Consider the following 24430-nt stretch of genomic DNA (forward strand, 5'->3'; position numbering starts at 1 on the left):
AGATACCAGTATTTTAAGAGCTCAGATTAGCAAGTTCCTTGGATCTCAGGGTATTTGAAGAATTTTTCATAGAAGCTATGCCACGCAATCAAGCACAAAATGTATCACCATCCTAAGAAGCAACTTCCTTCAACACCATGTGGTATCAAAGAAAAATACTGTAAAATCGGTACCTGAAACACCTTTTCCGAAGACAGAAAAAATGCTACACTGAGTGCTTTCAAAAGCTTCTGTTCCTTGTAGACAGAACTGAAGGCTGTGTGACCATTCTCAGGCAAGCTTATAAACTAGGCCAAGTTGAAGTTACTACAGTTCTTCTTTAAAGTCTTAGTAGTTTCCAGCAAAAACAGAATATTAAGGATTTTAAAAATTTTTGTTATTTAATTATCTGAGCAATTTGAAAAAAGAGCACTTCAGTCAAAGGTCTCACAATAGTTGTTTAACTCCAGCTGTGTTTTGAAGAAGTCTGTGACTCAGATTTTTATTGAAATTTTAACTATTCCTCTCCCTTCCATGTTGCATTTACCAGGAGTTCTGAAGGTTCTATTTTAAACATTAATAACAAGTCTCATTGCTTAAGTACGTGCCAAAATAGCACAGCTTCCCCCAGACCCAAGCAAACATCCGAACAAGAGCAGAAGGAAATGTCACATGTTCTGTTATCTTTATTGCAATACACAATCACTTCTTTTAACTCAGCTCATTTACAAATGCTTTCAGGAACATTTGCAAGTGCTGCAAATCAAGTCAGCAGAAACAGGAAGGATTCACAACACATGTCAGCAGGTTTTGAGCCGAGTGGACATTTCAAAGTCTACTTGCTTTCCCTGAAAAATTTATGAGTTATTTTGCTAAGAAAGAAATTATTTACAGTTGATTAACCATGAGTATTATTAAGAAATAATTACTACTGCCAAAATTTCTGTGTATCACCTCCCTAGCATTTCAACACAGAAATTGGTTTTCATTGCTCATACATGTTTTTCACACAGCCCTCTGAAAAGAAAGAAATAAGGCAAGAAAGTATTCTAAGACCCTTTGGTTCTCAGGCAGCAGCTTCCAGCTGTATTTTGGAACATAAGTTAAAAAGTAGTACCTGCTTTTCAATCTAACTCAGTGTACCTAAAAGCCAGTGTGCTGCACTGTTACTGAGCCTGCTTACCAGTGAGAGGGTCAGGAAAGCAGTTTAGTCCTTGGGATGTTCACTGGGGGTAGATAAGGAAGTCTGATAAATCTAATCTCACTAGCTTTCACATGGCTGACTGCTACCTTAGTATCTTAGCTTTTAAACCCACAGTAATGGCTTTTGCAAAACAGAAGGGACAACACTGTTTCTTTGCTTCCTTCCTACACTGACCTCTGTTCATGCAGTTGGCAGCAATCCAGGGATATACTGGATCAGAAGGCCACTACTACATTATTGGCCAAGAAAAAAAAAATTGATTTTTATGCACATTTTATACACTTTGAGACAAGATCTGTATTTCTGTAGGAGTGACAGTCCAAGACCTCTACATCAAACACTGAGTACCTGTGACAAACAGCCCATACAAATCCATACACTAGTATTTATTTACCATAGTACTAGCACCAAAACAAAGAGCAACCCTACAACTTGGGTTACATTTGAAGCCAGATTTTACTTCCAACAATTCACTCTGTCACTGAGGACACATTATGATTTTAATGTGTGATTGCCTTCACATGTGATCAGAAGACAGTGTGACTAAGCAGGCCCTTCTTAAATATAAAGCCAAAGCTTTCACAGCCTGCCAGGAAAGTAACTTACTGTTACACAGTTTCAGTTTAAAAGAGGTATTTAGAGCCTTATCTTAACTTCCTCCAAAGGGTTACCCTGTATTTCAGGAAAAAAGAGATTTGCTCAACTATGGAAAACCAAGTCAGCAGAAGGAGAAAAAATAAAAAAAAAGAAAAAAAGAAACCACAGCCATTTACAACTGACATTGCGGCACTTCTGCACGGGCTGAAAAGAAGATACACAAGCATGTCTGAAATCTAGCAGCCACTCTTGTAACACAAACCCTACTAAACAATCAGAACAAAACTAAATTCTAAGGCCAGAGCAGGAAAAAAAAAATAAGCCTGAATCAAGCAGAGAATACAGCTCCTCTGAGCATGTAAACAGCATACAGATTTGTGGGCAGCTTCAGGAATACACAAATTCTGGTTTGAGAGATCAAAGTGATACAACAATTTAATAAACCTGTTCTTTTTTTCACTCCCAGAACAGTTACTGCTCTGACACTGAGACTTCCAATTTGGTTCAAGCATAGGAGCAAAATCAGCTTACAGTCTGAACATGTAAAACAAAAGCTATAGCATCTCTGCACACGTTACTCCTACAACTTCTCCTTTATCATACTGGTGTCGTTTCTCTCTACTACATTCTTCTTATCTCAGTTAATGCAGAAGCATTTAAAGCAACTGTCAAGGACACAGTGACCTCAGCAATGAAGCTTCCTCATGCTTATACAAGAGACACGGTCACCTTAAGTACAGAGATTCTAAATTCCTGCTGAGCTTGCTGCACAAAAGCTGGATCAGAACCCAAAGCCATAGCACAAGTTCCATCAGTTCACAGAAAGTATTGCTTGTCCAGAGATGTGAAACCTTATCCCAGCCTTGTTAAATACAAGGGTATTTTAAACACCAAGTTACCCAAACATAAAACAGGTATCAGGCTTGACAGGTACTTGCAGGAGGTTCTGTCTGCAGCAGTGTAAGAATACACCTTGCAAGCTACATGGGATAGGTGTCTACATACTGCAACAACATGTGCTGAAGCACACCATGGCCCAGAGGTAGACCAGACTCCTACACTAGTGTCAAGCAAGAACTTCTGACAAGAGGTCTTGTTTCTTGGAGCTTTCCCTAATTACAGCCATGCAGGCAGTCCAAAAGCTGCATCTTTGGCCAGGCAGGGCCAGTAACTCACGGCACCAGTATTCACCACACTTATTTAGTAAGAGACTTCATCTTAAATTCACAATCACACATTTGTCTTAATCCAAACTATTTAAAAACATTTTAAGGTCAGGGCTATGTGAAAAGAAACTGGGCTAAACTGAGTAATTGCCACTTTAATCAAGAATAAAATGCATATGAAGGTCTCTTAATTTTTATATAGCCCTTCTGCAAGGAAGAACCACACTGCCTGAAGTCCATGTGAGACTCCTGCAGCAGAAAGATAACACAGCTATCAGCTCCTCACACTCTCAAGGCCTCAAGCAGTTACACGAGTTGTCTAAACACAATTTTTTCCAAATGGTGACATTTATGTTTTTGCTTAGGCTTCATCAAACTATTGTCTTCAGGCAATTGAAATTTTCCACCCAAAATCCATATAGATTTAGTAATAAACTATAATGAAGATCAGCTACAAGAAGGTTTAGCCATCTTCCACTCAAGCAATTGAATGAGCATATACTGACCTTTATTCAAAGGTATTTAAATAGTGCTTAAAGGATGCTACACAAGGTATGCAGGCTAAAGTTATGAATGACACTGCTGAAAGCACCTCTATTCTCTGATTGTCACCTGATTTATGGTTCTATATATCCAGAGAGTCCTATAATTTCTCCCCTGCTTCACGAGTAAGCAGAGAAGAATTAACCGTTTATGTACTTTTGCCTATTTTTCTAAGAGAAAAGTATAAAGAGGAGGCATCACAGAGGCATGTGATGGGTTTTAATTTAGAAGAATGTCTTGAGTGTCTTGCACTGTGGTTAACTTTTCCCTTCTAAGCTGTTGATGACACTCAGGTTTCTAAAGGTCTTCATACACCTTTAAGAGAGATACCACTTAAAATGTAGCCACAGATCATACAAAGTCCAGGAAAGTTATTTGTTAAAGCATCATGTATGCCAAACAGATATGCTATTCTAAGCCAGGATAGCCAACTAAGGTAAACAAATTTACTACAAATCCAGCAGATTCTGAAGGCACATACATGATCTCCACATTGCAATGCCTTACCTAACTACACACACTGCCCCATAACTATTTAAACGGAACTTGCCACAGCCACTACTAACTCCATTTAAAAACATCCCAACTGCCCCTCAGAATCTTTAAACTTTGAAACCATGTACACAACTTGAAACAGCTAACAGCATGAGTTTTACCTTGTGTTATTTAATATTAATTGCTGCCTCTTGGAATTAGTTACTGCATATCCTTTGTTTCATATTAATAATTTGTACTGCTGTGCTGTTGTTTGTGGTCAAGATGTATAGCTTCAGCAACTACACATTTTAATCTTAATTCTGCTAGAAGACACCCTAACTCATTACTTCCATAAAGGGCTCAGGGCTGAAGAGCAGGGAAGGAAGAAAAGTTCAAACAGGTGCTGTTTTACTAGAAATAATCATGTCCACCCATATTCCTTCAATCTATTCACAGTCTCGCAGCCTTCTGGAAGCAAACAGTCTGAGTAGTCACATGGCTAGGAGGCCAAGTGTTAGAAACAGTTTGTGACCAGTAGCCCAATTCTTTGGTAGAAAAGGGAGTTTGCTTCTGTTATGGCCAAGAATCACAGGACTGTCAGAAGGTTCTGTAGTTAAGAGAACATTTTCAACCATTATTCCAACAGATTGCTCTAGCATTTTGCTTGAGTCAGCAGTTGACAAAAGAAGTCCAAGCATGTAAAAACAAAACCCCATTAAAGAATGTCATATGGAAATATATATAGTGTAGTATGACCAAGTCACTTACCTTTAAATTTTGACCGAATATTTGCTAGTTCTTTATTTATCCTCTTTATCTCTGCCTCTTTACTTTTGCCTGAAATGAAAAGAACATCTATCAGGACACAGTGATTTGGACATCCCTCTACCACCCGAAGCATCTTTTCACACAAACAGAAATATACATTTGTGAACATACAAACATCAGGAGGAGTTATTACTCTCCATTTCCATCACTGGAACTAAAGGCAAACAGAGGTAACTTAAGCATCACTTTATACAGGAATTTGAGAAGCTCTAAGGACCTCCCTGTTTCAAGAAGCTTTACAGACTTTAGACGGTGTCACTTGCACATAACCTGAGATGCCACTGTTACTGACTTTTACAAATGCTCCAGTTTTTCTGTTCCTGAAACTGCCCAGAGAAAAGTAAATTTTACTTCCTATGTGATTACTAAGTTGACAGTGCTTTGAAGGAGCGAATCTCCTAAGCACAATCTTATAAACAAGCAGCTCATGTTATTCCTCACCTTAAGGACAAGCCAATTCATTGTTTCTCTCTTGAATGCTTATTCAGTTCAACAGCTTTAAAAACACTCTTAACAGACTGAAGAGGAAACACAGTAAACTCACAAGGAGTCCCAAGACTCAAGACCTCACACAGTTAGGATACAAGTGCAGACTTCCTATGTACCTCATGGAAGTCACTTGAAAACCCGAAATATTTAAAATTCATACTTTATAGATGACTTGGCAACCTTATGCTTCTCAGCACCATCAGCATTTCATATCAACTTTTGATTCCATCAATAGGTATTGGAATTTCTAGTACCAATTCAAGTTACATAGAGAAACAGCTGCAGTTTAAATTCTGATAATGCAAACTTATTCAAATAATATTTGCATTGTCCAAACCAAAATGGCTTATTACTCTTTAGTATTTTAGTTTTTTGTGACTGAGATTCTACAGACATCTGGGTCCATTGTCTCCTATACGAGTAGGAGCACAGAAGGGTAAAACAGCCAGCTCGGGCATTGTGATCAGCTGCCTTTCATTTGAGGAAAGCAAGCAGAGTACATTTCAGCAATGCAGAACTGGCCATTTAGTTCTGTTGTTAACTCAGACCTGTACCTACTCAAGCTTTCAACAAGTCTAAAACTGTTGTCCATTTTCCAAAAGCTTCAAGCAGTTTCAAGGGTTATAAACATCAACTAGCAGCAGAAAATGACAGCCTCTTTCCCTCTTCATCACATATATTTTCTACAAGGTTATGAGTAAAAGTCTCCTACCCTTGGTTCAAAATGGTCCAACCGTATGAGTAGTGGGGATCACATGCCCTGTGTTCACACCACACATTTCCCCACACCACTGGGATCACAGCTACATCCATGAATGTGCAAGCAGGGGATGTGACAAGGCTTGAAGAGCAGATCATGACCAGCATTCCAAAGCACCTCCAATCCTTTCAATAGAAACATCTCACAGTATTTAAATATCCCACTACATTTGCATGTCCAAAAGCCCGTCACCCTATGACTGTTAATCCGCCCTTTACAATTCCTTTGGGGATCTTACAGCAGGCCCTATGAAAGGTGACTAAGTAACTTAAGAAAACAAGTGCCTCAGGATAGTTGAAGAGCAAAGTATAAAGGAATCTCTTGCCAAAATGAATCTAGATTTTGTAATTTCTTGACTTAGACTCAAATAAACTGAAGTTAAGCGCTTCTGAAACCAACTCTTGCATAAGCTGCAGAGAATGGGTTTGTATTAATCTGACTCTAACAATGGCCACAAGAGAACAGACACAGAACAGCCACAGCACACTGTACAAATGGAAATGTTAGGCTCAAAATAGAAGCAACTACTTCAGTTTGCCTTGTCCTTTTAACAAAATACCTTCAGACCCCACATATTCGCTTAAAACGGAATTTTTCCATTCCATAGTGTTTCGTAAGGGCCACTGCCCAAAAGACTGAAATGCAGAGTGCCTTAGCAGGCACTCCACAGGGCAAAAAACAATTCATAACTTCAGAGCTCAATAATTTACAATACCTTTTCAGAAACAAATGGTAGTTGCTATCTGTATGCACCTTGATTTCCAGATAAAGCAGAAGATAATGTCCACAGTTTAAATTTGACCTAGAACTTCCAATTCACTTCTAGAATGACAAACTAGAGAACACAGTATAGTTCCCTTAGTTTATAAAGATGCATCTATTGGAATCACAAAGCTGAATCAGTTTTCACTAATATATCATGCAACACATAATGAATATTGGTCTGATTTAATCTGTCAACCTAAAGAAAGCTGGTTTTAAAGTAGTAACACTATTGAGTAAATGAGCAGCAAGATGTACAATCTAAGACCTGCAGCGTCTTCCTTTATAGATTTTAGATTTGTCATAATTGGATTATTTGTCCTGTGCACACAGCAGAGGCACTCAAGTGTTTGCTTCTAGGGCACTTGCCAGCATTAGGAGTTCATTATTAGACTGAAGCAAGTAGTTTTCTTCGGGGTCCACCCTCTGAGAACAGGAGCCACAGTAACATACCCCAAAAGGGTGCAAATATTTATGTAAATAAACAACACTCCAATTTTGTAATCCATTTCTTTTTAAAGACATGAAAACACTTCCCTTATTTTCAGCTATGCATCTGCTTCTGATGAATAATTTAATCTCCTAAAGCTATTAGCTTATCTTTCCTTTTACCATGGGAAGAGCACATCTCATTAAGACATAACCACAGAATCTGGAGATTTTGTACTTCAGTTACATTAACAGGGCAGAGAATATAGACCTCAGTCTGGGACACTGCTAGCCTGAGTAGGATATTTAGTTATTTAAATCTAGAAACTAGGTCTTTGCTCTGTATTGTTAACTTATGTTTGTAAGGAAAGTGAACTGCTTCAGTTTGATTTATTAGAAATTGTTTCTCTAATCTTAGCAAGTGTGGCAATAATCACAATTTTAAAATGTTAAAAATGGGGTGAGGAAAGGGAAACAGTAATACGTACCAGCCAGCTTTTCTTATCCCAAGATGAAATCAAGGCTATCTTTTACTTTTTTAAAACCACCAAAACCTCCTGGCAAACCTTTCAAGCAGCATTATTTACCTGCTACACTCACAGATTACCAGTTACTGCTAGAAATTGGGTTCTTTGTGTCCTAAGCAAGCAACAGAGCGTTAAGCAAAGCCTGACTAAAATACTTCAGGAATTTGTGAAGTCAGCACCTTTGGTAGAAATAGTCTGCAGGCTCAGCAACACAAACGTGGAAATCCCACCCCATGCACACAGCTGTAACAGCAAGATGACAGTAACACCCAGAGTCACATCTGAAGGTTTACTCTCTCAAATTTTACATCTTGCTTAGCGTATGAACAAAAGCCTTTTTCTAATAATTCCTTCAGGCTATTCTATTTTGAAGGCAGTATATGATCTCATCCACACTGTGACCAAACATAATCAACATAGCAATTAGCAGGCGATAGATAAAAAGTTTAACTCCATATTGGAGATCACATTGAACAACTAAGTTTTCATCTTATAACTAATTACAATTGATGCAAGCCTGCAATTGTAGTTTTAAAGAACAGCACCAGCACACAAGTGTTAAGTGTCACTGAGGGCAATCACAATGCTGAGGACAACTCACATGTTAAAACCAGGCTGAAGTATCTAACCCCAAATTTCCTCAGCTCCAGCAGTTATATTGTATGGTAACTTATTCAAACATGATTAACTGCTTATATTGGAGGATGACAAAGCAAAACAAAATCTCACAGTGGAAGGCAACGTCCATTGTAAAGGACAAAAGAAAATAGAAGTATCATAAACCAAGGGCCAATTTCTAGCTAGATCTTCTGTCCCACTAAATGTGGAAGGAAGGGCATGGTTAAAATGCATTGGATTAACTGAGAAGTTTTAATCACATTACTCTGACTTGCCAACACTCACTGAATAATTTCTATATGCATATTTTATTTTTACCATCACTAGAAACACACAAGTAGTCTTGAGGACAGTAAAAAGTATGATGATGATAGCTGAAGGAGTGCTGTGCTGCAGCAATAGAGGTTTACATTTCAGAGTTAACAAAGGCAATTGTTCTGCCACACTTTCAGGCTGTTACCCAGCTCCCAGTCTCGTGAAATTACCAGAGGTATATACCAACAAAATGTTCTGTAACCACACTATTCAGCTTGGAGAGGCTTTAATAAAGGTCATGTCATGTATACAGACTGCTGGGTAGGACAATAGTTAAGCCAGAGCACAAGAAGATTATGTTCCATATGAGTTCAGGCTTTATCCTGCTCACTTTCACTTATTCAGACTTTTACCATTTTAACAAACTGTCATCAAATATCCATACTAAGTTATTAAAAGAGATGAGTGCAAGTCAGTGTGTGAGTGCAAGCTTTGGGTTGCTGTTTTTCTGCAAAGATGTGTAGCGTTTGTAGCCTTACAGCCCTAGCGTACAAGCGCCACTCATCTTCTCCAAGATGAGTACTGAGCACACAGGTACCCAGCCACAACACAGTCCAAGGTGCTCATGAGTGATTACTTCATATTTGGCAGTTTGTCAGGCTTCAGACTCCATCATGCTGCCTACTGCCTTCATTAGACAAGGTAAATTTAGTCTTCAGAGCAGTATTATCTTTAATTACCATCTTGTTTAACAAAGATAGAGTAGGGAACATCGTAAGTCACGCAGCTCATCAAAGAACCAACTACTATTCTTGTATTTCCCAGTAATCCAGGCTATAGTCAGCACTTCAGTACTGCATAAATACACCTCCATTCCTCTGTTCGAAGTTCTGCATTACAACCTAAAGAATGAGGAAACAGAGGTTACAGGAAAGGGGCTTGTTAAGTCCATTCATTTGAAAAGAACACCTGACATATCTTAATAGAAACCTGGAAGCAGGGATGCAAGGTTAAGTAAGTGCTTCAAGGTTAGAATTAGTGGGTTGCTTTGGCTCACTCAGCCAGTCATCTGCTCCATCAGGATTAACTTGTTGCTATACTAACTGCAGACTGTTTAAGGCAAGTTTGAGGCACACAACCCACCTGTGCTAACTAGAACTGCTATTAGTTCTTAAATTTCATACAAACCATTTGATATACTTCTGACCAAGCCTACACATTTATTTCCCAAAGGAACAGAGAAGCATTTTTTTTCTATCAGCAGCTATACAAATACTGAGCAGAGCAGACTTCTAGAGGCAAGGCCTTGAGACACAGGCATATTGTCAACATTTAAAGCAGTAAATAAATAAATCACTTCAGAAAAGTTTAGATGTTCCCAGTACTCATCTGTGTCCTATCTTCTTACGGCCACCAGCCGGTGTAATTGAACCCAGCCAATAATTCATTTGTTTTGAATTCATGTACAGGTGAGAACTGCTACGCTGTGTTATCTCTCAGCCTTACCTGCCCTATGGCCATCTGAGAATTTATGATTACAGATGCACCACTGCTGGTATGAGCAGCCATAAAACAGTGGGTAGGAGGCTCTGTTAGCACAAGGAAAAAATCTGCCACAATTCTGTCATGCTTCCTGAAGGTCAGTTAGTAGTGTAATGACTTTTTGTGGCACTATTGTAATTCTAGTATAACATGAACTCTGTTCACATTCAATTATGAAACAGGCCTTGAAGAGAGAGGAGAAGTCTACTTTTCTGTTTAGGAGAGAGAATACAAATACTACCAAGGTTAGAAGCAGGAACTTCTCCAAATTCCTTAATAGCTAGGAACACTTGGGAAGAACACAGTTCTTACACAAAAGACAAATTCTCCATTTTAAACGTGATGTTAGACATCTTCCCTGAGAGCTGTGAGTCATTGTTTTCCCAATGTAAGAACGTTTCTGGTTATGTTTTCCTCATCCTCTGCATTAGGAGCATCCAAGCTGACTGGCCTCTTCGATGGGAGAGACAGCACAGTCAAACTGCTACACTTCAGCGAAACACTGATAGTTTGAAAGTCAGCTTGAGTCAAGGCTATGCTTCTTGAGAGACAGCTACAGATAGTTCCTGAACACTGCTCTCACCCTGGCATACACATTCCTGCTACTACCTTGTATTGCTGCAAGTCAGCTGGGAGCCAAACAGCCAAAAGCAAGATGGGTTTATCCAAAGGCTAGGTCATGCCAGCTTTACTACAAGCGATAGTACCAGCAGAAGACATGACCAGGTATAGAGCAAGTTCACCCATTCACTGTCTAAACACACTTTAGTTGGCATAAAGCAATCAAATGACCCACTTGCCTTTTCTATTGCTAAAACAGCATGCAAGCATGATGCAAAGACTACACTACATTCTTGAACCCTGCTGTCAGGAAACAGAAAGAAACTGGTTGAAAGATAGGGAAAATCAAAACAAATACTAGTGTCTCTACTGTAAAAATGGTAGAGATAGAGGAAAATATGCATGTAAAGGCAATCAGTGCCTCCATTCTTGCCTTTGTGAAAGAGCTTTTACAGTACTTATAATACTTACTCATATCAGTAAATTAAACCACTACTTTTACCTCCCAGCAGGACAGATACTCATGTTACACTTCTACAGGATAGATTAGCCATTTGCCATGCAGATCATGATCTTCATGAAGAAAAACACCAAATCCATCCTCCAGCTCTCCCTAATCCCTCAGCTGGCTCTTAAGCACATCAGGGAAGAGGGCAAAAGAAAGGCAGACAGGTTGCACAGCAGTACATTACAGTGGTCTGTTTTCCCATCCTCACGCTGTTGATCTGTCTATATAAATCCCTTCATTTGGTTAAACTATTTAGGGTGCTACAATAGAGCTGAAAGCTCCAGCTCCACCCAAGTAATCTGAAGGAGCTTGTTGGTGATTTTGTTTCCAAACTCACTGCATAACTAATCCAAAGAGACTACAATAAAATACTGAACTCCTTTACAAAATGTTAGTATGGCTTCACTTTTGTTCACAAATCAACCTGTTCAAGGCTGCAGAACAAGGAACTTTTTGTCTACTGATGTGCTAACATGCTGTTATGAAGAAAAACAGGAGTGTGTGCTTCCACAAGATCTGTTTGACCGGAAGAAAGAAGTGCCTGTCTGTCATGCTGAAGATCATGAATGACACAAAGGCAGTTTAGGAGTGTTGTGTCTTGGGACATCCTGCTGTGATTAGATATCTAAAGGCAGAGACCAGTGACCTACTGATATTTTAAAACTTTGTAGAGTACATTTTCTAATATTCTGCACAGTAAGTGATCCATAGAACTGACTTCTTCCTCTGCTATGCCACTACAGATTTGCACCTGTAACAACACTTCTCAGGAAACAGCAGGGAGTCACAGGCTTTACTGTAATCCACTAATCCATTAACTCCTTGTCCTCACAAGAGCAGAGAAATAAGAGCACAAAAGCAGCTTTCAAACCCAGATGTAATAAATGGCAACAATTTAATACAAGTTTAATGATTTTAGATGCTTACCGTGGCTATTTCTTTCTAACTAAGCACCACAAGTTAAGAGAAAATTTGGGAAGTAACCCGGTAATAGCGTCTAGACCAGATTTTTCCCCAAAATAACTGAAAGCGTACTGGAAGCTCATATCCAAGTGACGTTGTGACATACAGAACATATATCTGGCAGTTTAAGTGGCAAAACGACATTGACTCCTATGAAAAGAGAAGCTTTAACCCAAGAAGATATGTAAACAGTAAGTGCAGGGTTAGGCTTGTACATAAAGCAGCTCTTCCTCCTTCCTCAACTGAGCAGCACCCACGTAGTCATTTCCTTGACCAGTCTTCTCACACTGTAGAACTACACTCCCTTCAACAAGATAAGGCAGTATTTGCACTGATTTACTACAAGTCACTGTGGACTCTCTTCTACCTTTGTTCATGTTCAAACAGAAGAACAGTTTGAGGCCTATCCTAGTTTAGCCATCACTTCTAAACTACCGTTTCAGGGACCTTAAAGTTCTTTTGAGCTCATTAACTAATGCAAATATGTAATAGCCTGTGCAATAATCCTTAATTTCCTCTTATCAGTTCTGATGAGCAGTTTTTATCCAAAGGATTTCAAATTAAGCAGTCCAGGGTATCTAATGGAGAGGTTGGATGTCACATGAAAGATTCTAGCTCTTTACTATCTCTCCTCCAATTACTCTCCCCTAAGACAAACATGCACAAACTAAACAAGCGTAAAAAAACCGCAACCAAACGAAAAAAAACAACAGAAAAATCCCAGCCCCTCAGAGCTAAGGGATGATAGAGCAAGCCAGGACAGAGAAGCCATTGGAAGAAGAGCAGTTTTGTTCTAGAGATCCTCCTCAGACTAATCTCATGCTAATTGTGTTTTCCTTAAATCACTCTCCTGCAAATAGTAGCCAGTGATGCAAGACTTAGTGCTTATTATAGCTCTAAGCAGCATGTTTGTAGGCCGGGCTTTTTAGGACAGAAACTGACCATATTAGATGTGCTGCCACAGCCTTGCAAAAGCAATAGGAGAGCAAAACAAGATGCCTTGTCTTCCAACTTCTTCAAAAAGGTAAGTAATCTAAGAATACACATAAAAAAAGTCTCTGACTGTCCAGAGTAGTATTTCAAGTCCTACTTTAGCACTACACACAATGCAAACAAGAACTCACATCTCAGAGGAGCAATGCAGTAGCTTTAGCCTACACAGTGAAAGCTTGTTACTGACATATAATAATTACTTACAGCTAACTAAGCCAAGCTGTATGTGCTCAACTCGCTCTATGTTTAGTTTGTTTCACTGGGTGGCTGTTCTTACAGATAACAAATAACTCTGCACATACCCATGTAGTCATTTAATCCATGTATATGCCCCTCCGACCTACACCTGCAAGGCACTTCATGACCTACCATCCATTCAAACAGAGTGATCATCATATGGTGAATTTAATGAACCATCTTTATTCAATCCCCACTTGCTGATCTTTAACCTGATACACCAGTCCCAGTGCAGCGAAGCAAAGATACATTTTGAGAGGTTCAACTTTGGGACACCATCCTTTGTCCAGTACAATGAAAATTTAATGCATTCAGTTCTATGAGAAAAGACAGACCTTTGTTTATTATATATGTTGCATTTTATTTAAGGAAAAAATATGGCCTGAGGAAAAATAAATAGTATTTTAGAAGAAAACATACAAAGAAACATTTGGAGACTGGAGCAAAACTGAAAAGGTAGGACAGTTACTTAGAATGGGAAATTAAGAACTGTCTTGTCCTCCAAACCTGTGACAAAAGCAGCTTTTGCCTCTGTGTACTTCATCAACCCAAGAGGAACTGGATTCCCAATTTTACTGTGGAGCATGGGGTTACCAGTAATACATTTAATACTGTAATAGAAACTATTTCCACATTACAGCCTGCAAATGAAAGGAGAATTGCAAGCTTTCCTGGTTTTCAAGGTGAATAGTAGATAGCACTGCTGCTGCAGCAGAATAGGCTGAGTGACAAATGACTTAAAAGTATTTCATTGTGAGATAAGCATAAAGCTGTACTCAAAAAAATGAAAACAGACTCCTGATGATGTATCTGTCAGCTAAGACAGCTGGAGAATTTATGAAGCACCATCATGCATAAGCAAAATAACTTCAGCAGCTCTGCATTACATACACAAGTACATACACATGAAAAGACAACATACTATTTAAGAATAAATATTTCTTGCAGGAGTCCATATGCTTATAACACAAGCAGATCTTGTTAGGTTTTAGTTCATGAGGCACATAATCCTTGCAGTGACAAGGACTCCTCCTGACCTGAACTCCTAAGTTTGAATAGCACTTCACCAGACCACAGGGTTCAGACCTTTCAGCTCCACTCCACCACAATCTTTTTGTACAGCATAGCCACACCTAACTATTTTCTCAGTCACACCAACCAAGCACTAATTAATTGGGATATCCTAATCAAGTACTGCAGTTTGGCTTTCAACCTGTAGCCTCCTTGTCTCTTCCCTGGTGTCTATGAAAGATAAGCTAAAAACCTACTTAGTGCAGTAATTCATATATGTTACAAAACAATCCAAATGAGCAAGTCTCTAGAAAGTCCATACATCTACTGGCAAATTGACAGATGTCTAAAAGGGTTGTTTTCTAAAAAATACTTTTATCTGCCATCTGCACTAGGACCTCCATATGCAAAATGCAAAGCCTACAATGCTGCCCTGAAACAAAATTCTGGAGAGCTATAAGAAACTGAAGGATAATCCATTTCCTTGCATTATCATATTTTGAAAATTCACTTGATCTTTGTATGAATAAAGAACACTTCATTTTGAAAGAAGACATTCAATATGACAGCTTCACAAAGACTAGAGCAAAGTCAAAGTGCTAAGAAGCCTCTCTTGGCCTTGAAATATTTTACAATTGCTGCTACAAGTAGTGTGCCAACTGTTTTTAATGAAAAACATCACAGGGTTTTGAGAAATCAGTGTACTTTAAAACAGTCTGCTTTAAAAATTACATCTGACATAGAAGTATTTAAGACAAAAATCAAGAAGCTTAATAGATAAACCACGTGCCAAAAATATGTCTAAACAACACAGAAGTGACAACCAAGCTTTTAAGTATTAAAGACAGGCTGGTAGAGCTAGATGCGTGTTCACAATCAGCTACAGTTGTAAGCACTGAAAACTGCTATCAAGTAAGACTTATGTGAAGCCTGTAACAGACTGGTATAAAGACAGGCAAGACAGGCATCACCCCCAAACCAGTAATATATCCAACCAGCAAAAGAAACCTGCATTATTTAGTGCTGCAGACATTGTAGATACAAATGTCCAAAAAATAAATACTGATGTAAGGAGACCAAGCATTTCCAAAGGTAGACAGTCAAAATTTACATAAGTACCCCCAGAAGTTTAAGATACTTTAATTATTTGAAATCATATGCTGTGCATCCACCTGAACAGTCAGCACACAACAACTGCACTTTCATTTTTCAGCAGGATCTATAATGTAGAATCTTTATCTGTGCAGTCTTTCAGAATACCCCTCCATACACACCATGTTTCACCATTACTCATAATCTGGAAAGGCTATTGGCAAACTAAAAGCACCAGGCCTTTGTGGCAGTATTAAAAATAGATACAAGAGTCCAACAAAGCAAAAATTTGGACTGAAATTAAGAATGCCAGCAGAACTTTGCATGTCACTGCAACTACCAGATATTTAGTCCAATTGCAAGGCTAGAAATAGAGGTCAAGAGCTACACATGGTATCTAGCTTCCCTCTCTTCTCAGGAAAGGGACACTTGCTTTCTTTGCTGAGTCAAACGATGCTGTTCACCTCAACAGCTGCTATTTTGTTTTTGACAACATCTAGATCCTCACTGAAGAGGCAAAGAGGGAGCTTTAGCGAACAGGGCTGCTTGCAAAGCCCAGGGTCTCCAGAGAGTACTTTTGTGAATACTGCAGGAATTATTTTTGTGAATCTTACTCTATGTACACTAGCCCATGGGGTTAGCTGGCAGCACTCAGAGCTCCACTAAAGGCTCAAATGCCATTCACAGCTATTTGGAAGCTTCATACATCACCTGCTAGTGGGAACACCAGCTCTTGTGCAGCTGTGTAGAAGATGCTGGTACTTTTTTCATTGTGAAGACAAGAAAGATACACATGTAATTACAGCTCCCAAACATCCGTCAGGACAGAGACAAAACATTAGAGAGATACCACTGTTTTTTTAAAGAGTCAAAGTGTTAACATTTTATTTGTATCACCAGTAAGTTACAACTTTGTGTCTCCTGCAGATAAGGAGAGCATGAGAGGTTTGTTATCCCATCTGGACCGAGGTAGCTTCAACTCCGTTCCCACACTGTCTAGTAGGGAAATAAGACCCAAATTGTAAAATCCTACAACTTTAAATTTTGTAATTCCACATCCCTTAACACAGCTTACAAAATTCAGATCCTGAATGTTTTTCTTGTATTTACTTCTAGTGAATTCCACTGAAAACAAGAGCAGACAAAGTTAAGCAAATGCAAGACATAAGACACTGACGAATCAAATCACACTGCTTCTAGCTAAATCAACAAAAACAATGATTAAAAAAATAATCGTGAATTGTATTGGCTAGCTACAACAGCAAGTCTTAACTGCTATGACACCAAGTGGAACTACGTTACACACGTATCTTGCACAGAACATCAGGACACTGGAAAATGCGCACTAAACAGCAAGGCCAACAAGACAAAGCACAAGAGCATTTGTGTAATTTTGAGCTGCTACACTACACATTTTATAAGCCATCTTCAACACACACCAAAGTAAAGTGTAAAGCAACCTAAGGACCTGCAACCCTGCTTTGAGAAAGAAAAACCACCACATTCAAGGTGCTCTAAGGAAGATTATTAACCTTGAATTTTACATATAAAGCCCCTGCTCACATGTCTGGAAGTCCAAATCACCTGATTTTAAAGACACTGTATTTAAATGGTCTCATTTTACCAGTGTAATTCTTTGACAGGTTTTTTTGTATTAGAAGTCATCAATATGAAGTTTTCCAAGCCAACGTAGTTAAATAATCCCAATGCAAACCCAGTTAGAACAATATAATTTGCAATAAAAAATTATCCAAATCTATTTATATCTTTAGAGAGAAGACCTTTCCATTCCTCCATTGCTTTTAAAATAGCCTCAAGTGATCTACAGAGACACACAGGTGGACAAAATAGAGCTGTTTCATCACACCAGCCGCAGCGACCTTAGCCCTTCCCCAGGCAATTCCTGCCACATCACTCACTTAGATCTCTAACTCTGATTAATATTAAACTATTGTATGCAATTCTCGGACAAAAAGGAAGACTGAGCACTGAGGTGTGCCCCCACACATACCCCTTCCCCCGAGACCAAGCAGCAGCAGATTTGTACTCCTCCTCTCCCGCTGCACACTCACAGACACGCTCCCTCGCTTGTCTTGGGGGGGCACTTACTCGCACCCTCCTCCATCCCGTTCTTAATTACACTGATCCAAAGCGCTGATTTCCGTCAAAGCAGAATCTTAAAGCCAATTTAAGCCAAGCCTAGGCATACGCACTGAGGGCCCTGCTCTCAGGCGCCTACAGAGGCCTGTTTTCCATCAGTGACGTGATGAACCGAGAGCCGCTCAGGGATCTGGAAGGAGCCCAGGGACGCTTCTCCCTGCCCCGCCGCAGACCCACCCGCGCCCCGGCACCGCTCCGGCGCATCGCGAACAACGGCGGCACCGACCCCCGGCACCCCCTCCGCCGGGGCGGCCACCGCCACACTCAAGGACGGGGGAGGGGGATGACAGGGGTGGTGAAGGGGGAGGGAAACACCCCAAACCCACCCACCCAAAACGCACAAACCCATGGGCAAATGCTTCATGCTGCCCCCCCCTCCCCACCGCGCCGCCCCCCCGAGCGCGTCGCCATTTCGTGAGACAGGAGCGCTCCGAGCTGCCCGCTGCGGGGATCAGGGGGAAGAGGGGAGCACCGGGGAGGGGATTGAGGAGTGAAGCCCCGGCCCCAAGGGGCATCAGCCCATGGCGACGGCCGGCGCGGCCCAGCCCAGGCCCCGGCCCCGACGGCACTCACAGTTGCGGATATCGGAGATGAAGACCGCCAGGCCTCGCATGCCATCGCCCTTCGACACCGCAGGCATCTTGGCGCACGATCACGGCCGCCGTGGGACGCGACACGCCGAACCCCCGCAGCCGCCGCCCGCTCTCCCCGCGGGCTGCTTCAGGCCGCTCCGCCGCCGCCGCCTCCGCAGCGCGCAGGCGCCGCCGGGGCTCCCGCGCCCCCGCAGCCGCCGGGCGGGCGCTGCTCGGGCGCCACCTGCCGTGCGGAGGCGGGAGCGCCGCGGGTGCGCTGGGCCCCCTGCGCCTCCCGGTGCCGCAGCAGCGGCGGGCGCGGTCCCCGTCTGTCCCCCGGGATGTGCCCTGGCTTGTGCCCCTGTTCCCGGACATCCCCTGTGCGACCCTGAGGCCCAAAAGGGCTGGCTGGCTAGAGGCCGGGCTCCGGGGATCGGCCGTGCCGCTGCTGGGACGCAATTTCCAGTAAGCGCCCGTGGGGGCAAACGGGCCCGGGCCGAGGTGAGGGGCGGCAGGGCGGCGTCAGCCGCTGTGTCCGTGGGTGAATTCACTGCACGGTCTCTGCTCCAGAGCAGCCTAATCCCTTCCTCTCCTCGTGACTCTAATGGCCGAGAAGTTTGATGATTTTTGAAGGTGAAATACCGGGCTTCGCAGGCGCCTCAGAGGATGTAACTGCTTAGGGAGGAGAGGGACGGCTGATCAAGATACTAGAAAATTTCACTTCATCGCTAAACTGTGAGCAGACTATTGACCTGCAATCTTATTTCCAAAATATGAAGGGCAAGGTAGAGTAGTATCGTCCATAAGAACATGCTTTCCACAGGGTGGACTGAAGGAGGCTGTGCCCTGGTCCTTCTCCTCAAAAGGGACCCCAAAAAAGTGCACGGGATCTACTGCCCGTGCCCTGCACGGTCCCTGTGAGCACTGAGAAGCCCGGAGGCTGCTGTGTGCAGCTGCATCCTTAGGCACATCCCCCTTGTGAGCCTGCCATCGCTTGTGTGAGTGGCGTAGTTGCTCTGTGTTCATGTAGAGATTCCCACTCCCTGACTCCCTGGGCACGCAGGTGTGCAAACCCAGGGCCACTTGTTCCTCCTGATGGCTGTAAACACGCAGAGTAACATAGTCCTACACCGCATCTACTCCTGAGACTGAACACATTTCAAGGTTAAACTGTCTTAAACATGCCAAAGAGGTGTGACTGTGCAGAGCATTTAATATCTTCAGCTGAAAATAGGTTCAAATGGTCTCAAAACTGGCCTAGACTCCCTAGCCAAAAGTATGCTGGGGGTTTCAGTCATGTTGTAAGGGATTAGTATGCCTAGTGGAGAATAATGACTTGTAGAATCATGGGGCTTAGGGTTACTGGAGATCAATCAGTCATTTCACCTCAATTTCAACATACTTCAAGCCATTTCATTTAATCTAATTTTTTTTCCCCTCCCAGTGAACTGAGCCCAATATCTAGCTTTTAGCTACAGACTCTTCCAGAAAGGCACTCAGTCTTGCTCTGACAATCAAATTCACTGTTGCCCTGAATAGTTTACTCCCATGGTTAATTCTCCTTGTTTAGAGCTTGCATCTTGTTTAGATTCATCAAGCTCCAGTACTTTTAATTTTGTGATACATTTTTCTCTCATAAAGATCTACATAATACTTGATATCCTCTGTCTGACAGTGGCTGTACTCAGTTAGGTCACCTTTCAAGGGTCTATTCTGGGGGTTTTCAGGATACATTTTTATATGAATGCTTTTTAACTGTGCAAGTATCTATGAGAAAGGCAGGATGACAGCATGTGGTAGTCACGCAATTATCCCTTTGTCCCTGGATCCATTTTGTAGACCAAGTGCAACTACAGGCAGTCGTGCACAATTAGTCTATTATTCAACTCAGATTATTTTTAGGCTTTCATGAAGAACACTCTCCTTTTTCACAGCTTTACAAATAGATTTTGATGCTTAATAATAATTTCCACACACCTTTGAAGATGAAAACTCCCCATGTCATCAAATGAGGCTTTTTCTATGATCAGAAAAAAAATATATATTTTTAGCTAGCCAAAATGTTGAGCTAATTTCTACTCTTAAGAGCACAGTGACACCTAAAGGCTCAGTCTTTCAGTCCTGTCTGGCTGTATTCTTGTCAATACTGCAAGTCATGCAGGTATCCAACTGCCTTTTCAGTGGTGCCTTAAATACTGCCAGCCGAATAGCTGTGCCAGTACCAAGCTAAGCATGAGCTGGAAATTCTTCTTGAAAACTGGTAAAATATCCAAGTGGTTAACACATGTGGATGCCTCTAGTTTTGTAGCTATACAGCTAAATGTTTCATTTGAAGGGGTCCAGTATGCAGTACACATACCCTGATTACTTTATGTCAACCTCCTTTGACTGGCTTTCGAGACTTCACTATATTCACCTTGTTCTCTGTCTTTTTGCCTCAACAAAGGCTTGTGCAATCAGGACTGTATGTCTGTCCTTACTGCCTCATAACTTAGAACTTAGTAGCACTGTTCAGATGTCTTAGTGTAGACAAGGTAGAAATTTTATGTGAATAATAGGTCCCCAGAGGAAAGAGAGTCTGTAACGGTCTCTAGATGCATCCTGGCTGAAAGAAACATTGTAATGTGAACTCAGCTGTTACTCAGCACAGAGCTTGCAGCAGGCACAAACCTCTGTAAACACAGAGTTGGTAATTCTGTAAAATAAAACACCAGGCTGCCTAAAAACAAACATAAGTGGTTCTATCCATCACAAGATGTTATGATTATATAAGATATTTATAATTTCTGTAAAATCAGCATTAAAGGGGAGATCGTACTAAGAAATATTTTTCTATTACATAAAATGTTTGGCATCACATTTGTTTGCCAACAAGTCCACAATGTTTGTCCCCTCCTTCCCATTTTATATGGGAGTTATTTCAAATTTTTTTTTTCAGGATTTCAGTGCTCTTTGTTATAAAGGCTTTAATAATTGCACTGACCCTCATAAAACTATTACTATTCATCTGAGTGTTTTCAGCTGGTGAGGATCCAGTTGTGGGAACTACAAAAAAGGAATTGTTCCTTTTCCTCTGTTACTTCTCTCACATTTGTCTCACCAATTATTGTTTTCTTCTGCTCCTCATGATCATTCTAGCCATTACTGGAAGCAAAAAGAACTCAGGAGTAAACAGAATTGGTGGCTCCACCATGCATACATGGTTGTGTATGTTTCTGTACTTGACATCTAACATTCATTATCCCTCAACAGAGACCACAATGCCTTCTGCCATGCCAGAGTATGAGATGTGCTGCTTTCAACACTAGAAAACTCAAAGTTAGTATAATATTATTATCATGAAACTCTAAATTTACAGAAATTTGGGGTGGATCTGGGCATAGAAGACCATGCATCTGCTTCACTGGCATGACTTTTATTCAGAGGAAAAATATTTCCATTTTTCTTTTCAGAAAAGAAGAAGAATGCTCATGAAGATCTTCATTACACAAGAGGGAATTAAAGAAGAGGGCAGTTCAGCAAAATAAGGCAACCTTCCAGTTCCGCTTCTAGAAGGTTGCACCAAACTGTAACCAAGACAGAAAGCAGGTCACAGGAAGGCTTCTGTTGGGAAGTGCACTGCCAGGATATGCTGGCCTTGCCACTACATCATGATATAACACATTTGGTTTTTTTCAGGTCTTTTGATAGGGTATTTAGTCCCTGCAAGCAGCCTGTGAAATAACAGGGTTATACCAAAACTTCTGCTGCAGTAAAAATAGCAATAGCACAAGCCATGCTGCACGCAAAAACACAAACTGTAGAAGGTCTAAACAGAAGAAAATAAAACTCCATTAAAAATGTAATCTTTTATTTTAGAGCCTGTTAAAAGCTGTCTGAGATTTGACTCCTCCTTTCTGTACGCCCAGTCAGCAGTATTGCCTGCAGACTCTCCACAGCCTTTCCTATACGATCATTTTGACTCCAGGTGGGAGTGTGCATTTTAGCTCAAGCTCCTGATTTACTCACACTATTTCTCAGAATCACAGAAACAATTTGTTTTGAAAAGACCTCGGGGATCATCGCGTCCAACCTGTGATCAAACATCACTGTGCCAACTAGACCACGGCTCTAATTTTTTCTTAGACACCTGGGACAGTGACTCCACCACCTACCTGGGCAGCCCCTCCCAATGTCTCATCACCCTCTCTGAAGGAATTCCTCCTCGCATCCAACCTGAGCATTCCCGGCATAGCTTAAGGCCATTTCATCTCGAGTTGCTGGGGGCCTGTGAGAAGACGCTGGTCCCAACCTGGCTACAGCCTATTTTCGAGCAATTGCAGTGAGCGATAAGGTCAGCCCTGAACCTCCTCCACACTAGACCTGAAGCTGTATCAATTCGCTATAGCTTGTGCTAAAACAAGAGGCTCTTTATGGACATTTAGAATCACACCATTATTAGCATTTCCCTTCTTCGGCTGCTGATGAGCCCCAGAGCACCGCGGCCCGGCTCGGGCCGGACCATCCCAGGGGCGGCTGTCCGTGGGGCCCGTCGGGATGTGCCGCCACTGGGCCGGCCCGGAGAGTGGGGAGCCGCGGCCGCTGCCTCTCCCGCCCCGCCATGTTGGCGCAGCCGGCGCCCTGCCGGCGCTGCCCGGAGCAGGCGGGGCGGGGCGCTGCCGCCCTCCCGCACTTCCGCGGCGGCGGCGGGCGGTACGTGCTGTCTGCGGCCCGCCTGGGCTGCGGAGCCACGGGGGAGAGGGGAAAGGGCGGCGGTGAGGCCGCGCTCCGGCGGGGCGGGGGCCCGGCCGTGCCGCGGTGGGGGTGACGCGGGGGGCCGCCCCGCCGGGTCCGAGCTCGGGGGAGGCCGCGGCGGGGCTGGCGCTGATGGCACAGCAGCTGGCGAGCTTTGGTATCTCGAGAGTCGGGCGAGTGTGGGAGGGAATTCTGAACGTCAAAGTGGAGCACGTTACAGGAGGGGAGGGTTTAATGTTTACACAGGTTAGAAACGGATTTGTTCTCACTCTTCACTCCCCAGTATAGATTTTATTGCTTTCATTTAAAAACGCATCAGCGGTATGCTCCCTGGGCTTTCTTCACGAGGTGATGCCGGCTCTTTCTGCAAGTGTAGTTAGAATCTAGTTTCTTCTTTATAAATACACTGTAAACATTAGCTCAGTGTTGTGTACCATCCATTTAGTTTCTTTGCTTGCTTATTATGGACAGCCTAATTCTGTGCTAGCTTTACTTGCTTTTAAAAATGAAGACAAATTTTAAACAGCTGACCAAAATTATGTTACCTCATGTGGAGGCTGGGGTTAAGCAACATCTGTGACCTGGCTAAGAGAAAGAAACCTGGGCTTCAGATCAGTTTGTCAAATGATATTTTAAGCTTTAAATTCTCCATAGTATCAGTTGGACAAGGACATAGACAGTCTTCAATTCTGTTTGCATTTTGCAGTGATGGAGGAGATAAACAAAGAGTGCCAGGCTCAGACAGTTCTACTGAGTTCAGCTAATTTGAGAAGTGTTAAAAATGGTGGAGAGTTCGTAGAAGAAAAGTTTGATGAGGGTTTAGTTTTGTAAATCTTGCAAAATGCATGCTTGTATTTTCCATAAAGACTATTTAAAGTTTGACCAGTTCATCTTCTGAGTTACAGTGATGCCATCTACTTAAATTTTCATTGATGTTATTAAAGAACAAGCTATTAAAATAAGTGTCCAACCAAGAGTTGATATGGACTGTCAGTAGCAGAAACCAATTTGCCACAGGCTCAGTGCTTCCTATAAATCTAGGAGTGGATGTTGACTTAACAATAATTGACAGGTGGGTACGATCCTGTCAAGGAAATGAGCACATTTTGATGTCTCATTAGAGTTCCGTGATGGTTTTTTAAACTTCTGTTATTCAGCTGTTAGATGTTATCTTCTTTTCAGGGAAGTGGACACTGTTGCTGATTGTTTCTGAAAGTGAAATCAAACACCTCCAAATCAATATATATGAGCTTCTGGGAGAATTGATATTCTGTCCAAATAGTTAAGACTTGTATTGACTGTTCAGGCTCTCAACTGTTCCTCTCTGCAATAGTTTATAGATCTTGTCAAGCTAGATGGAACATAGGAGATACTATCAAAAACAACCTGCTTTGTCTTATTTTTTAAAATGTGGAAAACAAGG

At 41.7% G+C, this 24430-nt stretch overlaps 2 protein-coding genes across 12 annotated transcripts in view; one reads left to right on the plus strand and one right to left on the minus strand.

Moving 5' to 3' along the window:
• The window catches only part of AP2A2 (adaptor related protein complex 2 subunit alpha 2), a 44988-nt gene extending 26520 nt beyond the window's left edge, over positions 1–18468 (minus strand). For both annotated transcript variants that reach the window (XM_058839030.1, XM_058839020.1), the window contains exons 1-2: positions 18275–18468; positions 4735–4803 (exon numbers count right to left, since the gene is read on the minus strand). In XM_058839030.1, coding sequence (XP_058695013.1) covers positions 4735–4803; positions 18275–18341 — 136 coding nt within the window. In that variant the 5' untranslated portion in view covers positions 18342–18468. The remainder of the gene's footprint in view (positions 1–4734; positions 4804–18274) is intronic.
• A 4116-nt stretch (positions 18469–22584) lies between these two features.
• CHID1 (chitinase domain containing 1) overlaps positions 22585–24430 on the plus strand; it is a 100980-nt gene continuing 99134 nt past the window's right edge. For 2 of the 10 annotated variants that reach the window (XM_058845133.1, XM_058845185.1), the window contains exon 1: positions 23287–24079. The gene's annotated coding sequence lies outside the window, so the exon portion shown is untranslated. The other 8 variants (XM_058845142.1, XM_058845197.1, XM_058845123.1 and 5 more) reach the window with 8 other exon arrangements.

This window comes from Poecile atricapillus, chromosome 1 (genome assembly GCF_030490865.1).
Source record: "Poecile atricapillus isolate bPoeAtr1 chromosome 1, bPoeAtr1.hap1, whole genome shotgun sequence".
NCBI lineage: Eukaryota > Metazoa > Chordata > Aves > Passeriformes > Paridae > Poecile > Poecile atricapillus.